Source organism: Anolis sagrei, chromosome 9 (assembly GCF_037176765.1).
Source record: "Anolis sagrei isolate rAnoSag1 chromosome 9, rAnoSag1.mat, whole genome shotgun sequence".
NCBI classification, from domain to species: domain Eukaryota; kingdom Metazoa; phylum Chordata; class Lepidosauria; order Squamata; family Dactyloidae; genus Anolis; species Anolis sagrei.
Genome location: NC_090029.1, coordinates 847,233 through 864,326, shown reverse-complemented (window position 1 = coordinate 864,326; position 17,094 = coordinate 847,233). Strand labels below are relative to the sequence as shown.

General features: G+C 44.9%; 1 protein-coding gene across 1 annotated transcript in view; it reads left to right on the top strand.

Moving 5' to 3' along the window:
• MYZAP (myocardial zonula adherens protein) overlaps positions 1–17,094 on the top strand; it is a 94,408-nt gene that overhangs the window by 44,861 nt on the left and 32,453 nt on the right. Inside the window, exons 9-10 of the mRNA XM_060755956.2 lie at positions 4,606–4,691; positions 6,719–6,824. Of these exons, the coding sequence (XP_060611939.2) occupies positions 4,606–4,691; positions 6,719–6,824 (192 nt within the window). The remainder of the gene's footprint in view (positions 1–4,605; positions 4,692–6,718; positions 6,825–17,094) is intronic.

The window sequence follows — 17,094 nt, the reverse complement described above, 5'->3', positions numbered from 1 at the left end:
CCTTCTGGCCGTGGCTGGTCATTTGTGTAGATGTTGAACATGGATGGAGCAAGCACGCTCCCCTGAGGCAGGCCGTTCTTCTGTGTCTGCCATCTGCTTCTCTGGCTCGTGGACTTCTGTTCAACCATCTCAAAGCTCCCTGCTTGAGCAGTGATGGCACGATCATCAGCGTAGATGAAGCTCTCTGTCCCTTCTGGCAGTGGCTGGTCATTTGTGTAGATGTTGAACATGGATGGAGCAAGCACGCTCCCTGTTCCTCTGTTTCCGCCATCTGCTTCTCTGGCCCTGGAACTCAACAGAAAAGCTCCTGTTTTGTAGCATGTTTCCTATGAGGCGGGTGAGGGGGTCGTCCTTTGTGAGATTATATATATGATATATGATTAAGGATCAGCTGGTTTCCCCTGTAATAGGCGGTAAGAGCACCTAGAGCTTCGGAGAGCTTCTGTTCAATCATCTCAAAGCTCCCTGCTTGAGTGGTGATGGCACGATCATCAGCATAGATGAAACTCTCTGTCCCTTCTGGCAGTGGCTGGTCATTTGTGTAGATGTTGAACATGGATGGAGCAAGCACGCTCCCCGTTCTTCTGTTTCCGCCATCTGCTTCTCTGGTTCTGAAACTCAACAAAGAAGCTCCTGTTTTGTAGCAGGTTTCCTATGAGGCGGGTGAGGTGGTCGTCCTTTGTGAGATTATACATTTTTCTCAGGAAGAGGCAGCGGTGGTTCACATCATAGCAATGAAGATGGAGAATAAAGTTGGGGCAATAACACATCCCGTGCTCAAGGTGACTTTGAACAAGTAACATAAAGACCTCTAGAACATGGCCCTATAGCCCGAAAAAACCTACAAGAACCTAACATAAAGACCTACCAATACATGATTTGCCTTCCACATCGAAATGAGCGCACTGTGTTACATTAAGATAATCTCCACCTGTCAACATGGAGGGTCAGAAGCCTCCCCGGATCATTCCCTCCCTTTGACTGAGTTGCATCCTCAGGCTGCTGTTCAACGACAGGAAGCGTTGCCCAAGAAAGGCTCTCTTGTGGGTAATTCAGATTTCCTGATTGTTTGAAGACCAGTTTTCTAATCCCAAGATCGCCAGGCAAGGGCTTTAATTAATATCGCAATCCTCGCAGTGGTAGTTAACACAAGGGAGGTAATTTGCTTTAGCGGAAGAGGCGATGATTAGTCAGTGCCTACGTGAGAGGGTGTTTTAACTTTGGTTTCATGCCTTTTAATATCTGTATGTTTTAATATGTGCTTTTATGGATGCATTTTAAGCTATGTGGTATCCCACCTTGAACCATAAGGGGAGGCAATCTATATACATAAAAATGGAATGTTCAATCTATTGTCGAAGGCTTTCATGGCCGGAATCACTGGGTTGTTGTAGGTTTTTTCGGGCTGTATGGCCATGTTCTAGAGGCATTCTCTCCTGACGTTTTGCCTGCATCTGTGGCAAGCATCCTCAGAGGTAGTGAGGTCTGTTGGGACTAGGAAAATGGGTTTATATATCTGTGGAATGACCAGGGTGGGACAAAGGACTCTTGTCTGCTGGAGCTAGGTGGGAATGTTTCAACTGACCACCTTGATTAGCATATAATGGCCTGACTGTGCCTGGAGCAAACTTTTGTTGAGAGGTGATTAGATGTTCTTGTTGTAGGTTTTTTCGGGCTGTATGGCCATGGTCTAGAGGCATTCTCTCCTGACGTTTTGCCTGCATCTATGGCAAGCATCCTCAGAGGTAGTGAGGTCTGTTGGGACTAGGAAAATGGGTTTATATATCTGTGGAATGACCAGGGTGGGACAAAGGACTCTTGTCTGCTGGAGCTAGGTGGGAATGTTTCAACTGACCACCTTGATTAGCATATAATGGCCTGACTGTGCCTGGAGCAAACTTTTGTTGAGAGGTGATTAGATGTTCTTGTTGTAGGTTTTTTCGGGCTGTATGGCCATGGTCTAGAGGCATTCTCTCCTGACGTTTCGCCTGCATCTGTGGCAAGCATCCTCAGAGGTAGTGAGGTCTGTTGGAAGTAGGGAAATTGATTTATATATCTGTGGAATGATGTCCAGGTGGGACAAAGGACTCTTGTCTGTTGGAGCTAGGTGTGAATGTTTCAACTGACCACCTTGATTAGCATATAATGGCCTGACCGTGCCTGGAGCAAACTTTTGTTGAGAGGTGATTAGATGTCCTTGTTTGTTTCCTCTCTGTTGTTGTGCTGTTGTAATTTTAGAGTACCTTGGGAAGTTTGACTTGGCCACAGTAGTCCACCCTCTGGTTACATCCCGCATAGATTACTGCAACGTGCTCTACGTGGGGTTGCCTTTGAAGACGGCCTGGAAGCTTCAAATGGTCCAGCGTGCGGCAGCCAGGTTGCTAACAGGCAGCACACCACTCCTCTGTTGCGCCAACTCCACTGGCTGCCAGTTTGCTACCGGGCTCAATCCAAAGTGCTAGCTTTAGCCTATAAAGCCCTAAACGGTTCCGGCCCAGCCTACCTATCCGAACGCATCTCTTCCTACGAACCCTCCAGGAAGTGAAGATCATCTGAGGAGGCCCTGCTCTCGATCCCGTCTGCTTTGCAAGCACGCTTGGCATGGACGAGGGACAGGGCCTTCTCAGTGGTGGCCCCTCAGCTGTGGAACTCCCTGCCTAGGGATATTAGATCAGCCCCCTCCCTCCCTCTTTTTGTAAGAGAGTAAAAACCTGGCTCTTTGAGCAAGCTTTCGGAACCCCGGAATAGATAGTCAAGCTTGAGATGGAGAATGACGCAGGAACGGCCAAGACGATGAAATGGACGAGGATTGGAACGAGAGGATAGAGCTCTTTTAAAGTTGTTATTGTTTAAATGCACTTAACTGTTTTTGCTTTTTGAATGTATGTATTGATGGCATTGAATTGTGCCAATATGTAGACCGTCCTGAGTTGCCTGCGCGCTGATATGGGTTGGATATAAATAATGTAAATAAATAAATAAATTTAAATACTGGTGGCCAGATTGTGTTCATTTTCATGGTTTCCTCCTTTCTGTTGAAATTGTCCACATGCTTCTTGTGGATTTCAATGGCTTCTCTGTGTAGTCTGACATGGTGGTTGTGAGAGTGGTCCAGCACTTCTGGGTTCTCAAACAATATGCTGTGTCCAGACTGGTTCCTCAGGTGCTCTGCTATGGCCGACTTCTCTGGTTGAAGGAGTCTGCCGTGCCTTTCATGTTCCTTGATTCGTGGTTGGGCAATGCTGCTGCGTGTGGTGGTCCCTCTGGAGACTTTTTGTCTACGGCTGCAGGTGTCTACCATTGTATACCATGCATATCATGGTATGCAATGGTAGACTCCTGCAGAAGTGAGAGGATCCCTCTTGTCCTTTGCTGAACGGAGCATTGCTTGGATGTTCTTGGTGGGTCTGGAGATTGTTTGTATGTTGTGTTTCCTCATCAGCTTCCCTATGCGGTCAGTGGTTCCCTTGATGTCTGGCAGGGACACTTTCCCTCTGGGTGGATCTCCGTCTAGACTCTCGTGGCTTCTTCTCGGTGGTCTTGCCACTCTTCTGATGTCTGAGGTGGAGTCTCCCTTGGCCTGGAGAGCCCAGTTGAGGGGGTTCAGTTCCTCTTGGAGGAGGTGGGCTTCCCAGATTCTTTTTGCACGGTCTGCCAAGGCTTTCATTCAGCTTCTTTTTGGACTTGGGTGATGGTTGGAGTTTGCCCCAGAGGGAGTGTGGTGGAGGCTCCTTCTTTGGAAACTACAAGAGAGGAGATTCCACCTGAACATGAGGAAGAACTTCCTGACTGTGAGAGCCGTTCAGCAGTGGAACTCTCTGCCCCGGAGGGAGTGTGGTGGGGGCTCCTTCTTTGGAAACTACAAGAGAGGAGATTCCACCTGAACATGAGGAAGAACTTCCTGACTGTGAGAGCCGTTCAGCAGTGGAACTCTCTGCCCCGGAGGGAGTGTGGTGGAGGCTCCTTCTTTGGAAACTACAAGAGAGGAGATTCCACCTGAACATGAGGAAGAACTTCCTGACTGTGAGAGCCGTTCAGCAGTGGAACTCTCTGCCCCGGAGGGAGTGTGGTGGAGGCTCCTTCTTTGGAAGCTTTGAAACAGAGGCTGGATGGCCATCTGTCAGGGGTGCTTTGAATGCAATATTCCTGCTTCTTGGCAGAACGGGGTTGGACTGGATGGCCCATGAAGTCTCTTCATACAACGAGAGAGGAGATTCCATCTGAACATTACGAAGAACTTTTTGACTGTGAGAACTGTTCAGCAGTGGAACTCTCTGACGCAGAGTGTGGTGGAGGCTTTGAAACAGAGGCTGGATGGCCATCTGTCAGGGGTGCTTTGAATGCAATATTCCTGCTTCTTGGCAGAATGGGGTTGGACTGGATAATAGCCCAGGAGGTCTCTTCCAACTCTTTGATTCTATGATGGGGCAATGGTCATACATTTCAAAAGCAGGAGAAGCCAAAGGACTGGATTGCCCTGAGACCATTGAATTGGTGGGACCGAAGTCACTCTCTTTGCCCTGCACTGATTTCCTGATGTTGAAGGGAAGAAGGGGATTGACATGTAGCTGAACACTAACTACCTTTCATGTGTATTTCATTCAGGAACGTCATCACCTGCAGAAACAACTCATAGAGTATGAACTACAGCTCCATGGAGCAAGTCTTTCCAGCCAGCCACGCAGGCGGAGGTAAGGTCCTAGAACCATAGAATCATGGATGTTGGAAGGGACCCACCAAAGGACATCCAGTCCAACCCCCTTCTGCCTTCAGGCAGGAAAAGCACCATCAAAGCCCTCCCAACAGATGGCCATTCAGTCTCTGCTTAATAATAAATAAGAATAATAATTGTAATAATAATATTTATTTATTTATTTATTTGTCGTGTCAGGGCAACCAGTCAATTATATTACATTTCTAACAGAACAAAGCAAACAAACAGACAAAGCACAAAGTTTGCAAGCTTGGTAGTTGATTAAATGTCCTTTGACCAGTCTCTGTCCCCTTGGAGTGCCTCTGGTGTTGCCAGAGAAGGTCCTCCCTTGTGCATCATGTGCCAGGGCTCAGGGTGCATTGCAGCAGGTGGTCAGTGGTTGGCTCTTCTCCACACTCGCAGGTCGTGGACTCCACTTTGTGGCCCCATTTCTGCTACTCAGCAGCAGAGAAGCAGAGCGCAAGGGCAGATGTCTTCACTGTGTCTGGTTGTGATCCCCAGGTTGTGCCAGTCAGCTTTCGTACGATATTGTTTCTAGCGCACACTTTTTGTTTGATGTTCAGGCAGTGCTTCTTGTAGGTCAGAGCACGGTCCAGAGTGACTCCTCCCAGGGATTTGGGTGTGCTGCAATGCTCCAGTGGGATTCCTTCCCAGGTAATAATCCTCAGAGCTTGGGATGCTTGTCTGTTCTTGAGATGAAAAGCACATGTCTGTGTTTTAGATGGATTAGGGATCAGTTGGTTTTCCCTGTAATAGGCAGTGAGAGCACCTAGAGCTTCGGAGAGCTTCTGTTCAACCATCTCAAAGCTCCCTGCTTGAGCGGTGATGGCACGATCGTCAGCATAGATGAAGCTCTCTGTCCCTTCTGGCAGTGGCTGGTCATTCTGAGGCAGGCCGTTCTTCTGCTTCTGCCCTCTGCTTCTCTGGCCCTGGAACTCAACCAAAATGCTCCTGTTTTGTAGCAGGTTTCCTATGAGGCGGGTGAGGTGGTCGTCCTTTGTGATATTATACATAGGCTGTGGACAGGTCTACGAAGACATCTCCTGTGATCTGCTGCCTTTCAAAGCCATCTTCTATGTGCTGAGTCAGGTTCAGCACTTGCGATGTGCAGCTTTTGTCTTTCCTGAAGCCAGCTTGCTGTGGGATCAGACAGGGGTCTATTTTTTCCGTAATTCTATGCAAACTAAGTCTCTCCAGAGCTTTGTAGAGGTGGCACAGCAGGGAGATTGGTCTGTAGCTTTTTGGGTCATTGCGGTCTTTGCCTGGCTTCAAGATGGTGATGACTCTTGCTTTCCTCCAGATTTTGGGGATCTGACAGGATGCAGTGCAGTTGTTCCTCAGCTCCAGCAGCCAGCGCCTTGCTTTTGGGCCAAAGTTCTTGATTTGTCCCATCCGTAGATCATCCAGGCCAGCTGCTTTGCCATTCTTACATTTATTGAGAGCCATGTCCAACTCAGTCGATGTAAAGGGTTCATGGAGGTTGTTGTTCTCAATCTCTGGTTGCCTGGCTATTGGTTTCTTTCCTACTTAGCGGGGTATAAATAAAGTATTATTATTATTATTATTATTATTATTATTATTATTATAAAAGAGAGACATTTCACCAAATGCTTAATGCAGGCATGTGCCAACTTTGGGCCTTGCTCCAGATGTTTTGGACTCCAACTCAGCACATGGAAGATGGCTTTGAAAGGCAGCAGATCACAGGAGCTGTCTTCATAGTCCTGTCAACGGCTTATGAGACTGTGAACCACCACCGCTGCCTCCTCCTGAGAAAAATGTATAGTATCACAAAGGACGACCACCTCACCCGCCTCATAGGAAACCTGCCACAAAACAGGAGCTTCTTTGTTGAGTTCCAGGGCCAGAGAACAACCGGTAATAATTGTGGGAGTTGAAATCCAAAACACCTGGACAGAGGGCCAAAGTTGGCCCATGCTTGTTATGCGGTGACTTTGTGTGGGACATCTCTTCTTCCCTCTCATGTCTACCCCTTGTTTCCAGGTCACATGAACTGGAGGAAGCCACGTCCAGCTTGCGGGAGCGAATCCAGCACCTCGACGACATGGTCCTTTGCCAGCAGAAGAAGGTCAAGCACATGGTGGAGGAGGTACGTTGGTGTCCTCGTATAAGAAGGGGTGCCGGGGCTGGAAGGAGGGTGTCAACACCGGGAAGATCATGCTAACAAGAAACATTTTAAATAAAAAATACTCCGAGACACGTGGCAGCAGTGTCTGCGAAATACCTGCAGAGCTGGACAAAAAGAATACAGTCCCTAATCTAAGTTACATCATATTTTGTGCTTTTAGTTACGTAGTGCACCACCTTGAGTTACAAAGAGAGGCAGGTAAGAAATAATAATAATAATAATAATAATAATAATAATAATAATAATAGTAATAATAATAATAAGCCACGCTGCTAGCCAGAACACTTAAATGTATTATTGCTAATAATAATAATAGTAATAATAATAATAATAATAATAACAACAACAATAATAAGCCACATTGCTAGCTGGAACATTTAAATGTATTATTGCTAATAATAATAATAGTAATAATAATAATAATAATAATAATAATAACAATAATAAGCCACATTGCTAGCTGGAACATTTAAATGTATTATTGCTAATAATAATAATAGTAATAATAATAATAATAAGCGACACTGCTAGCTGGAACATTTAAATGTATTATTGCTAATAATAATAATAGTAATAATAATAATAATAATAATAATAAGCGACACTGCTAGCCAGAACATTTATTATTATTATTATTATTATTATTATTATTATTTGTATCTTGTATTATCTCACTGAAAAAGAGACTCAAAGCAGATCACAATAAAATCCTAGAATCAAAGAGTTGGAGGAGACCTCCTGGGCCATCATCCAGTCCAACCCCATTCTGCCAAGAAGCAGGAATATTGCATTCAAATCACCCCTGACAGATGGCCATCCAGCCTCTGCTTAAAAGCTTCCAAAGAAGGAGCCTCCAACACACTCCCTCCGGGGCAGAGAGTTCCACTGCTGAACGGCTCTCACAGTCAGGAAGTCCTTCCTCATGTTCAGATGGATTCTCCTCTCTTGTCGTTTGAAGCCATTGTTCCTTGTCCTAATCTCCAGGGAAGCAGAAAACAAGCTTGCTCTCTCCTCCTCCCTGTGGCTTCCTCTCACATATTTATACATGGCCCTCATCATATCTCCTCTCAGCCTTCTCTTCTTCAGGCTAAACATGCCCAGCTCCTTAAGCCGCTCCTCATAGGGCTTGTTCTCCAGACGCTTGATCTGCTCCCTCCTCCCTGTGGCTTCCTCTCACATATTTACACATGGCCCTCATCATATCTCCTCTCAGCCTTCTCTTCTTCGGGCTAAACATGCCCAGCTCCTTAAGCCGCTCCTCATAGGGCTTGTTCTCCAGACCCTTGATCTGCTCCCTCCTCCCTGTGGCTTCCTCTCACATATTTATACATGGCTCTCATCATATCTCCTCTCAGCCTTCTCTTCTTCGGGCTAAACATGCCCAGCTCCTTAAGCCGCTCCTCATAGGGCTTGTTCTCCAGACCCTTGATCATTTGAGTCGCCCTCTTTCTCTGGACACATTCCAGCTTGTCAATATCTGAAAACAATCAATGCAATACAATGAAAACAATCAATACAATGCAATTAATATAAATCACATAAACAATAAATAGTAAACAGTAACACGAGCATTTAAAAACCTAATGACTTGACAGCACAAAAATAGCAACCTTTTAAATGCCATTGAGTGACACACAATTTGTGGTTATGTCGAGCATTTGTGTTTGTACAGCGTCGTAAATGTGTAACATGATGTTGAAAGGAAGCCAACAGAGAACAAACGGGAAAAACCAGTTCCAGGAATGAGCCAAATCTCTTTGGGCTTGGCCAGGTCTCGTCCCAAAGAAAGAATTGCAGGTTGAAAGAAATGCAGGTTCACGGACACCGGACACCATTTTTGCATCCTTTTCCCGTGTATTGTTGAAGGCTTTCATGGCCAGAATCACTGGGTTGTTGAAGGTTTTTTCAGGCTATATGGCCAAGTTCTAGAGGCATTCTCTCCTGACGTTTCGCCTGCATCTATGGCAAGCATCCTCAGATAGTGAGGTCTGTTGGAAGTAGGAAGAAGTGTTTATATATCTGTGGAATGACCAGGGTGGGTGAAAGGACTCTTGTCTGCTGGATCTAGGTGTGAATATTTCAGCTGACCACCTTGATTAGCATTTGATTGCCTGGCAGTGCCTGGAGCAATCTTTTGTTGAGAGGTGATTAGATGTCCACAGATATATAAATAATAACAACAACAACAACAACAACAATAATAATATAACAATAATAATAATGTATTGTTGAAGGCTCTAATGGCCGGAATCACTGGGTTGTTGTAGGTTTTTTCGGGCTGTATGACCACGTTCGAGAGGCATTCTCTCCTGACGTTTCGCCTGCATCTATGGCAAGCATCCTCAGAGGTAGTGAGGTCTGTTGGAACTAGGAAAAAGGGTTGATATATCTGTGGAATGACTAGGGTGGGACAAAGGACGCTTGTCTGCTGGAGCTAGGTGTGAATGTTTCAACTGACCACCTTGATTAGCATTTGATGGACTGACAGTGCCTGGAGCAATCTTTTGTTGAGCGGTGATTAGATGTCCTTGTTTGTTTCCTCTCTGTTGTTTTGCTGTTGTTTTGGGAAACTGCAAGTTGCTTCTGGTGTGAGAGAATTGGCTGTCTGCAAGGACGTTGCCCAGGGGAACGCCCAGATGTTTTTGATGTTTTATCATCCTTGTGGGAGGCTTCTCTCATGTCCCCGCATGAGGAGCTGGAGCTGATAGAGGGAGCTCATCCGCGCTCTCCCCGGATTCGAACCTGTGACCTGTCGGTCTTCAGTCCTGCCGGCACAGGGGTTTAACCCACTGCGCCACCGGGGGCTCCTTGGTCATCTGCTGGGGTGCTTGGATGGTGCTTTTCCTGCATGAAGGCAGAAAGGAGTGGATTGGATGGTCTTTGGGAGATCGTTCAGGCTCTTAGGAACCTTTGATTCTATACCCCAGCGTTTCTCAACCTAGGGCTTGGGACCCTGGGAGAAGTTAGAAAGGGATTTTCCTTTAAAGTAAAGTAACAGTTAGAAGCCACCAGTTGCACAAAAGCCTGGAAGCATTGGTTTAATCTTTTGAAGCCAAGAGAAGTTTCTGTTTGATTGTTCCTCAATAAAAGACTTTGTTATATTTCACAAGCCCTCTAAAGACTGTTTGTGGTGGAAAATTCCTAAGAGCTTCTCCTTGGGCCCCCTGGCTTCCCGCTGGGCAAAGGTTGCACGTCCTGTTCTAAAGGAAATTCTTTACAGGCCTAGCGCGCGACAGAACACTGTCTTCCCAAGAGATTTGCAGGGTTTTCCGGAGGCAGCGTTGATGGAATCGTTCCATCAACACTGTGACGTCTGTAGACAGTCCATGTTTCGCAGGCATAGAGCAGGGTTGGGAGGACAATAGCTTTATAGACAAGCACCTTGGTCTCCCTACGGATGTCCCGGTCCTCAAACACTCTCTGCTTCATTCGGAAAAATGCTGCACTCGCAGAGCTCAGGCGGTGTTGTATTTCAGTCTCAATGTTGACTTCTGTAGACAGTCCACATCTCGCAGGCATAGAGCAGGGTTGGGAGGACAATAGCTTTATGAACAAGCGCCTTGGTCTCCCTACGGATGTCCCGGTCCTCAAACACTCTCTGCTTCATTCGGAAAAATGCTGCACTCGCAGAGCTCAGGTGGTGTTGTATTTCAGTCTCAATGTTGACTTCTGTAGACAGTCCACATCTCGCAGGCATAGAGCAGGGTTGGGAGGACAATAGCTTTATAGACAAGCCCCTTGGTCTCCTTACGGATGTCCTCAAACACTCTCTGCTTCATTCTGGAAAATGCTGCACTCGCAGAGCTCAGGCGGTGTGGTATTTGGTGGAGAGGTGGCTGCCAAGGGAGCGGAAATGGTCCACATTTTCTAATGTGACACCATTAAGCTGTATCTCTGGCATTGGAGAGGGGATGGCTGGTGTCTGCTGGAACAGCACTTTGGTTTTCCCGATGTTCAATGACAGGCCGAGCTTCTCGTACGCTTCTGCGAAGGTGTTGAGAGTGGCTTGTAGATCTTCTTCTGAATGCGCACAGACGATGTTGTCATCAGCATACTGGAGTTCTATCTCAGATGTTGTTGCAACCTTGGTTTTGGCTTTCAGTCTGCTGAGGTTAACCAGCTTGCCATCTGTCCGAGAGATGATTTCCACTCCAGTGGGAAGATTCCCATCAACAAGGTGAAGGATCGAGGTGGTTTATGCACATATTGAATGGCTTTTTTTATGTTTGCCAATTTGAGACTCCATTGGGACTGAAGAAATGGGATATCAATACTACTAGTAGGACCCATGTTTCTAATTTATTGTTGTTATTATTATATTTCCCAGTTAGACCAGTTGGAACATCTTCCAAACTGGTGCTAGCCAGTTTGAGACTCCATTGGGAGCAAAAAAGCAGGATATCAATACTACTACTAGAAATAGTGCTTCTAATTATTATTAATAATAGCAGTAATAATAATGGGTAGAGTCAGTGGTGATACAAACACTACTAAAGGTAAAGGTAGTCCCCTGACATTAAGTCCAGTCATGTCTGACTCTGGGACTCTGGTGCTCTTCTCCATTTCTAAGCCAAAGAGCCGGCGTTGTCCATAGACACCTCCAAGGTCATGTGGCCACTGGCATGACTGCATGGAGCGCCGTTAACACTACTAAATAATAAATAATAAATAACACTGCTAAATAATAAATAATAATAAACAGTACTAGCAGTGCTAATAATAATGGAGTGGATTTCATGGAGGCGTGGGTAGAGTAAAGCAGATGGACTACATTAGCCCTATTTCTCCACGAATCCAGTAATGTCCATGAGGCTGTAGGGCCATCTATTTTTTTGGGAGGGGGGCTTGGATTGTGATTTTCCTGCATGAAGGCAGAAGGGCGTTGGGTTGAATGGCCTGGGGGGTCCCTTCCAATTCTTTGAAGTATTTGATTCTATAATGAATGGCCATCTGTCTGGAGGGTTTGGGTGGCACTCCATGGCAGAAGGGGGTTGGACTGGATGGCCTTTGGACAGAGACGGCCCTAGGTAATTTTCAACAGTAAGCAAAGTATTTTGCCCCCCCCCCCCAACCAATCACTGATATATATTTTTTATTTGTCGTGGGAGTTCTGTGTGCCATATTTGGTCCAGATCCATCATTGGTGGAGTTCAGAATGCTCTTTGATTGTAGGTGAACTATACATCCCAGTAACTACATCTCCCAAATGTCAAGGTCTGTTTTCCCCAAACTCCATCTGTGTTTATATTTGGGCATATTGAATATTCATACCAAGTTTGGTCCAGATCCATCATTGGTGGAGTTCAGAATGCTCTTTGATTGTAGGTGAACTATACATCCCAGTAACTACATCTCCCAAATGTCAAGGTCTGTTTTTCCCAAACTCCATCTGTGTTTATATTTGGGCATATTGAATATTCATACCAAGTTTGGTCCAGATCCATCATTGGTGGAGTTCAGAATGCTCTTTGATTGTAGGTGAACTATACATCCCAGTAACTACAACTCCCAAATGTCAAGGTCTATTTCCCCCCAAACTCCATCTGTGTTTATATTTGGGCATATTGAGTATTCGTGCCAAGTTTGGTCCAGGTCCATCATTGGTGGAGTTCAGAATGCTCTTTGATTGTAGGTGAATTATACATCCCAGTAACTACATCTCCCAAATGTCAAGGTCTGTTTTCCCCAAACTCCATCTGTGTTTATATTTGGGCATATTGAATATTCATGCCAAGTTTGGTCCAGATCCATCATTGGTGGAGTTCAGAATGCTCTTTGATTGTAGGTGAACTATACATCCCAGTAACTACAACTCCCAAATGTCAAGGTCTATTTCCCCCCAAACTCCATCTGTGTTTATATTTGGGCATATTGAATATTCATGCCAAGTTTGGTCCAGATCCATCATTGGTGGAGTTCAGAAGGCTCTTTGATTGTAGGTGAACTATACATCCCAGTAACTACAACTCCCAAATGTCAAGGTCTATTTTCCCCAAACTCCATCTGTGTTTATATTTGGGCATATTGAATATTCGTGCCAAGTTTGGTCCAGGTCCATCATTGGTGGAGTTCAGAATGCTCTTTGATTGTAGGTGAACTATACATCCCAGTAACTACATCTCCCAAATGTCAAGGTCTGTTTTCCCCAAACTCCATCTGTGTTTATATTTGGGCATATTGAATATTCATGCCAAGTTTGGTCCAGATCCATCATTGGTGGAGTTCAGAATGCTCTTTGATTGTAGGTGAACTATACATCCCAGCAACTACAACTCCCAAATGTCAAGGTCTATTTCCCCCAAACTCCATCTGTGTTTATATTTGGGCATATTGAGTATTTGTGTCCTCCGGGGAGGGAGTTCATGGAGGACTGCAGTCACACACCCATGCACTAAAATAAGGCTTTCCTTAGTCTTTGGAATTGTCTTTAGAATCAAGAGGACAAAGTCCTGTGATGATGGTGCTTGAGAACAGTGTTCCGTCAGTGATCCTTTCCCACCATGAGGAAAAGATAGGCCTTGTCAAACCAAGGCCGATGGTTAGGCGGGGAGTTACAAAAGAAGCCTGAAAAAAGTCAGAGAAGGGAAGTGTAAAAAATAAAACTGGGACGTGCTTCTCTCTATGTCTGAGCGAACTGCAGGTGTCTATATTGAGAAGCTTGAGATACTCAACAACTGAGACTATTACTATTTTAAACATCACAAAGGGATATTTATTTGTTCAAAGTCTTTGAAGACTTGGCACAGTTCATTAAAGTTGCAAACAAAGAGCCAGTAGATGAAACTACAAAAATATTCTTTCCTTTCTTTAGTTACAGAGGTAACCCTTTTCTCCAAATGGCAGAAAAGATCCTGGAATCTTAACACCCTAACCTTAAGCTGTTGTGGTTTAGAAAAAAGCAGGTTTTTCCCCTATCTATAACTTAAGGTTAGTTCTGGAGACAAAGCAGTCACGACTCTCTCTCTATAACAGTGGTTCTCAACCATGGGGTCGGGTGCTGAGTCAGGTTCAAAACTTGCGATGTGCAGCTTTTGCCTTTCCTGAAGCCAGCTTGTTGTGGAATCAGACATGGGTCTATTTTTTCCATAATTCTATGCAGAATAAGTCTCTCCAGAACTTTCTAGAGGTGGCACAGCAGGGAGCTGAGTGGGATTTACTTCTGAGGAGTGACCTACATCGAGGTGTGCCACAAAGGGCTTGCAGACCTGGTCCTCTCTCTAATCCTTTAAGACAGGGTTTCTCAACCTGGGGGTCGCGACCCCTGTGGGGGTTGCGATGGGGTGTTGGAGGGGTCACCAAAGACCATCAGAAAACACAGTATTTTCTGTTGGTCATGGGGGTTCTGTGTGGGAAGTTTGGCCCAATGCTATCATTGGTGAGGTTCAGAACGCTCCTTGATTGTAGGTGAACTATAAATCCCAGTATCTACAATTCCCAAATGTCAAAGTCTATTTTCCCCAAACCCCATTAGTGTTAACATTCAGGCATATTGAGTATCCGTGCCAAGTTTGGTCCAGATCCGTCATTGTTTGACCCCACAGTTCTCTCTGGATGTAGGTGAACTACAACACCCAAACTCAAGGTCAATGCCCACCAAACCCTTCCAGTATTTTCTGTTGATCATGGCAGTTCTCTGAGCCAACTTTGGTTCAATTCCATTGTTGATGAGGTTCAGAATGCTCTTTGTTTACATGTTAACTATAAATCCCAGCAACTACAACTCCCAAATCAATCCCCCTGCCAACCCCACCAGTATTCAAATTTGGGAATACCGGGTATTTGTGCCAAATTTGCTACAGTGAATGAAAATACATCCTGCAGATCATTATTTACATGGCGATGTTATGGTTATGGTTGGGGGTCACCACAACATGAGGAACTGTACTAAGGGGTCGCGGCATTAGGAAGGTTGGGAACCACTGCTCTATAACTATATAACTCAACCTTCTCAGTTAAACTTATCTATAATATCTCAATACAGCTCAATACACAATATACTATCTATATTAACTCAAGATAGCTTAATACTTATCTATTAGGCTTGGTTGATCGTGTTCGTTAGTTTCTAAACTCGTTATGAATTCGTATTTAAATTAGCCTTGGATCCAATATCAAGCCATGCAGGAACAGTGTGAAGAGTAATTAAGAATCGAAACTATTTTTCCAATTTTGGTAATTATTTTCGTATGTATTATTATATTATATTATATTATTATATTATATTATATTATATTATTATAATTGTATATTATTATATTATATTATATGTTATAATTGTATGTTATTATATTATATTAATATAATTGTATATTAAAGCACCCCTGACAGATGGCCATCTATTCTTAATAATAATAAATAATAATAATAATAATAATAATAATAATATAGAATAATAATAATATAGAATAATAATAATAGGAAGACGTTTAGCTGGGTTAAGACAAGCCGTTCTAAAGCGTTTTAAAGACTGGATTCCTGTAAGTGCGGACTCCGTTCTGACTTCGGATTGTTTTTGGGTGGACATCTCATTCTGACTTCATCTTCTGCTGTCCCGTTTGGAGGTTTTCTTCGCGTATTGCGCAATCGTGTCCGCCATTAACGAATCGATTCATATATTTACGAAATTTCGTAAATATCAAAATTTTGAAATTTGAAATTTCGGAAATTCTCTCAGATTAGAAACGCGGGCGCCCCCTAGATACAAAACGAGTTTAGAACCAATTTTTTTCTTGATCAACCAAGCCTATTATCTATAATGTATAATATGCTATCTATAGGTCAATATAGCTTACTCAATTTAGTTTTTGCAATGGTTTTCCCAGAGCTAACTACCTAGCCATCAGCACGTCTGAAGTCTTTCCTCTAAACTGAAAAGGCAGGGGAGAATCTAAAATGGAGATCTTTCCCTGGGAGAAAAGGCGGTCCCTAAACTCAAAGAGCTGCTGTCTAAGCCAATGGTTGCAAAGGAGGCCTGCAGACTCTGATACTATTAACTTTTAGGACTCTTGCAAAGCTGCAGCATCCCTGGGAGACAATGCAAGAGGAAGCAACCTCAAGTAACTATAAAGTAAGGCAAATCAGGCTCCTGGGAGACGGAACAGAATGTGTGGCTTCCTTATTTTACGAGTCTTTGTTTGTGGCACGTAGGAACGGTTTGCACGTGACGCTGCCCTAACGCACTGCTTACACTGTTCCCAGGTCATGGCCCATGAGCTGTTCCACACATTTAGTCTCAGATTCATTGGACGATGAGGAAGGGTGGCCTTTGTGCACGGAGAGGGATGGCGCAGAGATGGATGTCGGACTCCTAGTCTTCTCCAGATCCCGATGCCTGGACTTCCCTGGAAACCCGGCTCTTTCGGAGGAGCATCGTCGCTCAGAACACTCTCTTCATCGGGACTCAAGAATCGCCATCCTTTTTGGCCAACGAACATTCATGGATATGGGATTTTTACTTATCGTGTCATCAGCAACCAGACATTTGTACTACATTTTTAACAAAAACAAACAGACAAAACACAAAATTTGCGAGTTTGGTAGTTGATTAAATGTCCTTTGACCAGTCTCTGGCCACTTGGAGTGCCTCTGGTGTTGCCGCAAGAAGAAGGTCCTCCCTTGTGCATGTGGAAGGGCTCAGGTTGTGTTGCAGCAGGTGGTCAGTGGTTTGCTCTTCTCCACACTCGCATGTCACAACGCTCCCCTGAGCAAGCACGCTCCCCTGAGGCAGGCCGTTCTTCTGTTTCCGCCATCTGCTTCTCTGGCCCTGGAACTCAACAAAAAAGCTCCTGTTTTGTAGCAGTTTCCTTTGTGGCCCCATTTCTTGAGGTTGGCTCTGCATCTCGTGGTGCCCGAGCGCAGTCTGTTCAGCGCCTTCCAAGTCGCCCCATCTTCTGTGTGCCCAGGGGGGAGTCTCTCATTTGGTATCAGTTCTGGGTTTGAGCCTGCCACTTTTGGACTCTCGCTTGCTGGCGTGTTCCAGCGAGTGTCACTGTAGATCTTAGAAAACTATTTCTTGATTTAAGTTGTTGACGTGCTGGTTGATACCCAAACAGGGGGTGAGCTGGAGATGTATCTGCCTTGGTCCTTTCACTATTGGCTGCTCCTTCCCGGCGGATGTCAGGTGGTGCGATACCGGCTAAGCAGTGTAATTTCTCCAGTGGTGTAGGGCGCAGGCACCCCGTGATAATGCGGCATGTCTCATTAAGAGCCACACCCACTGTTTTAGCGTGGT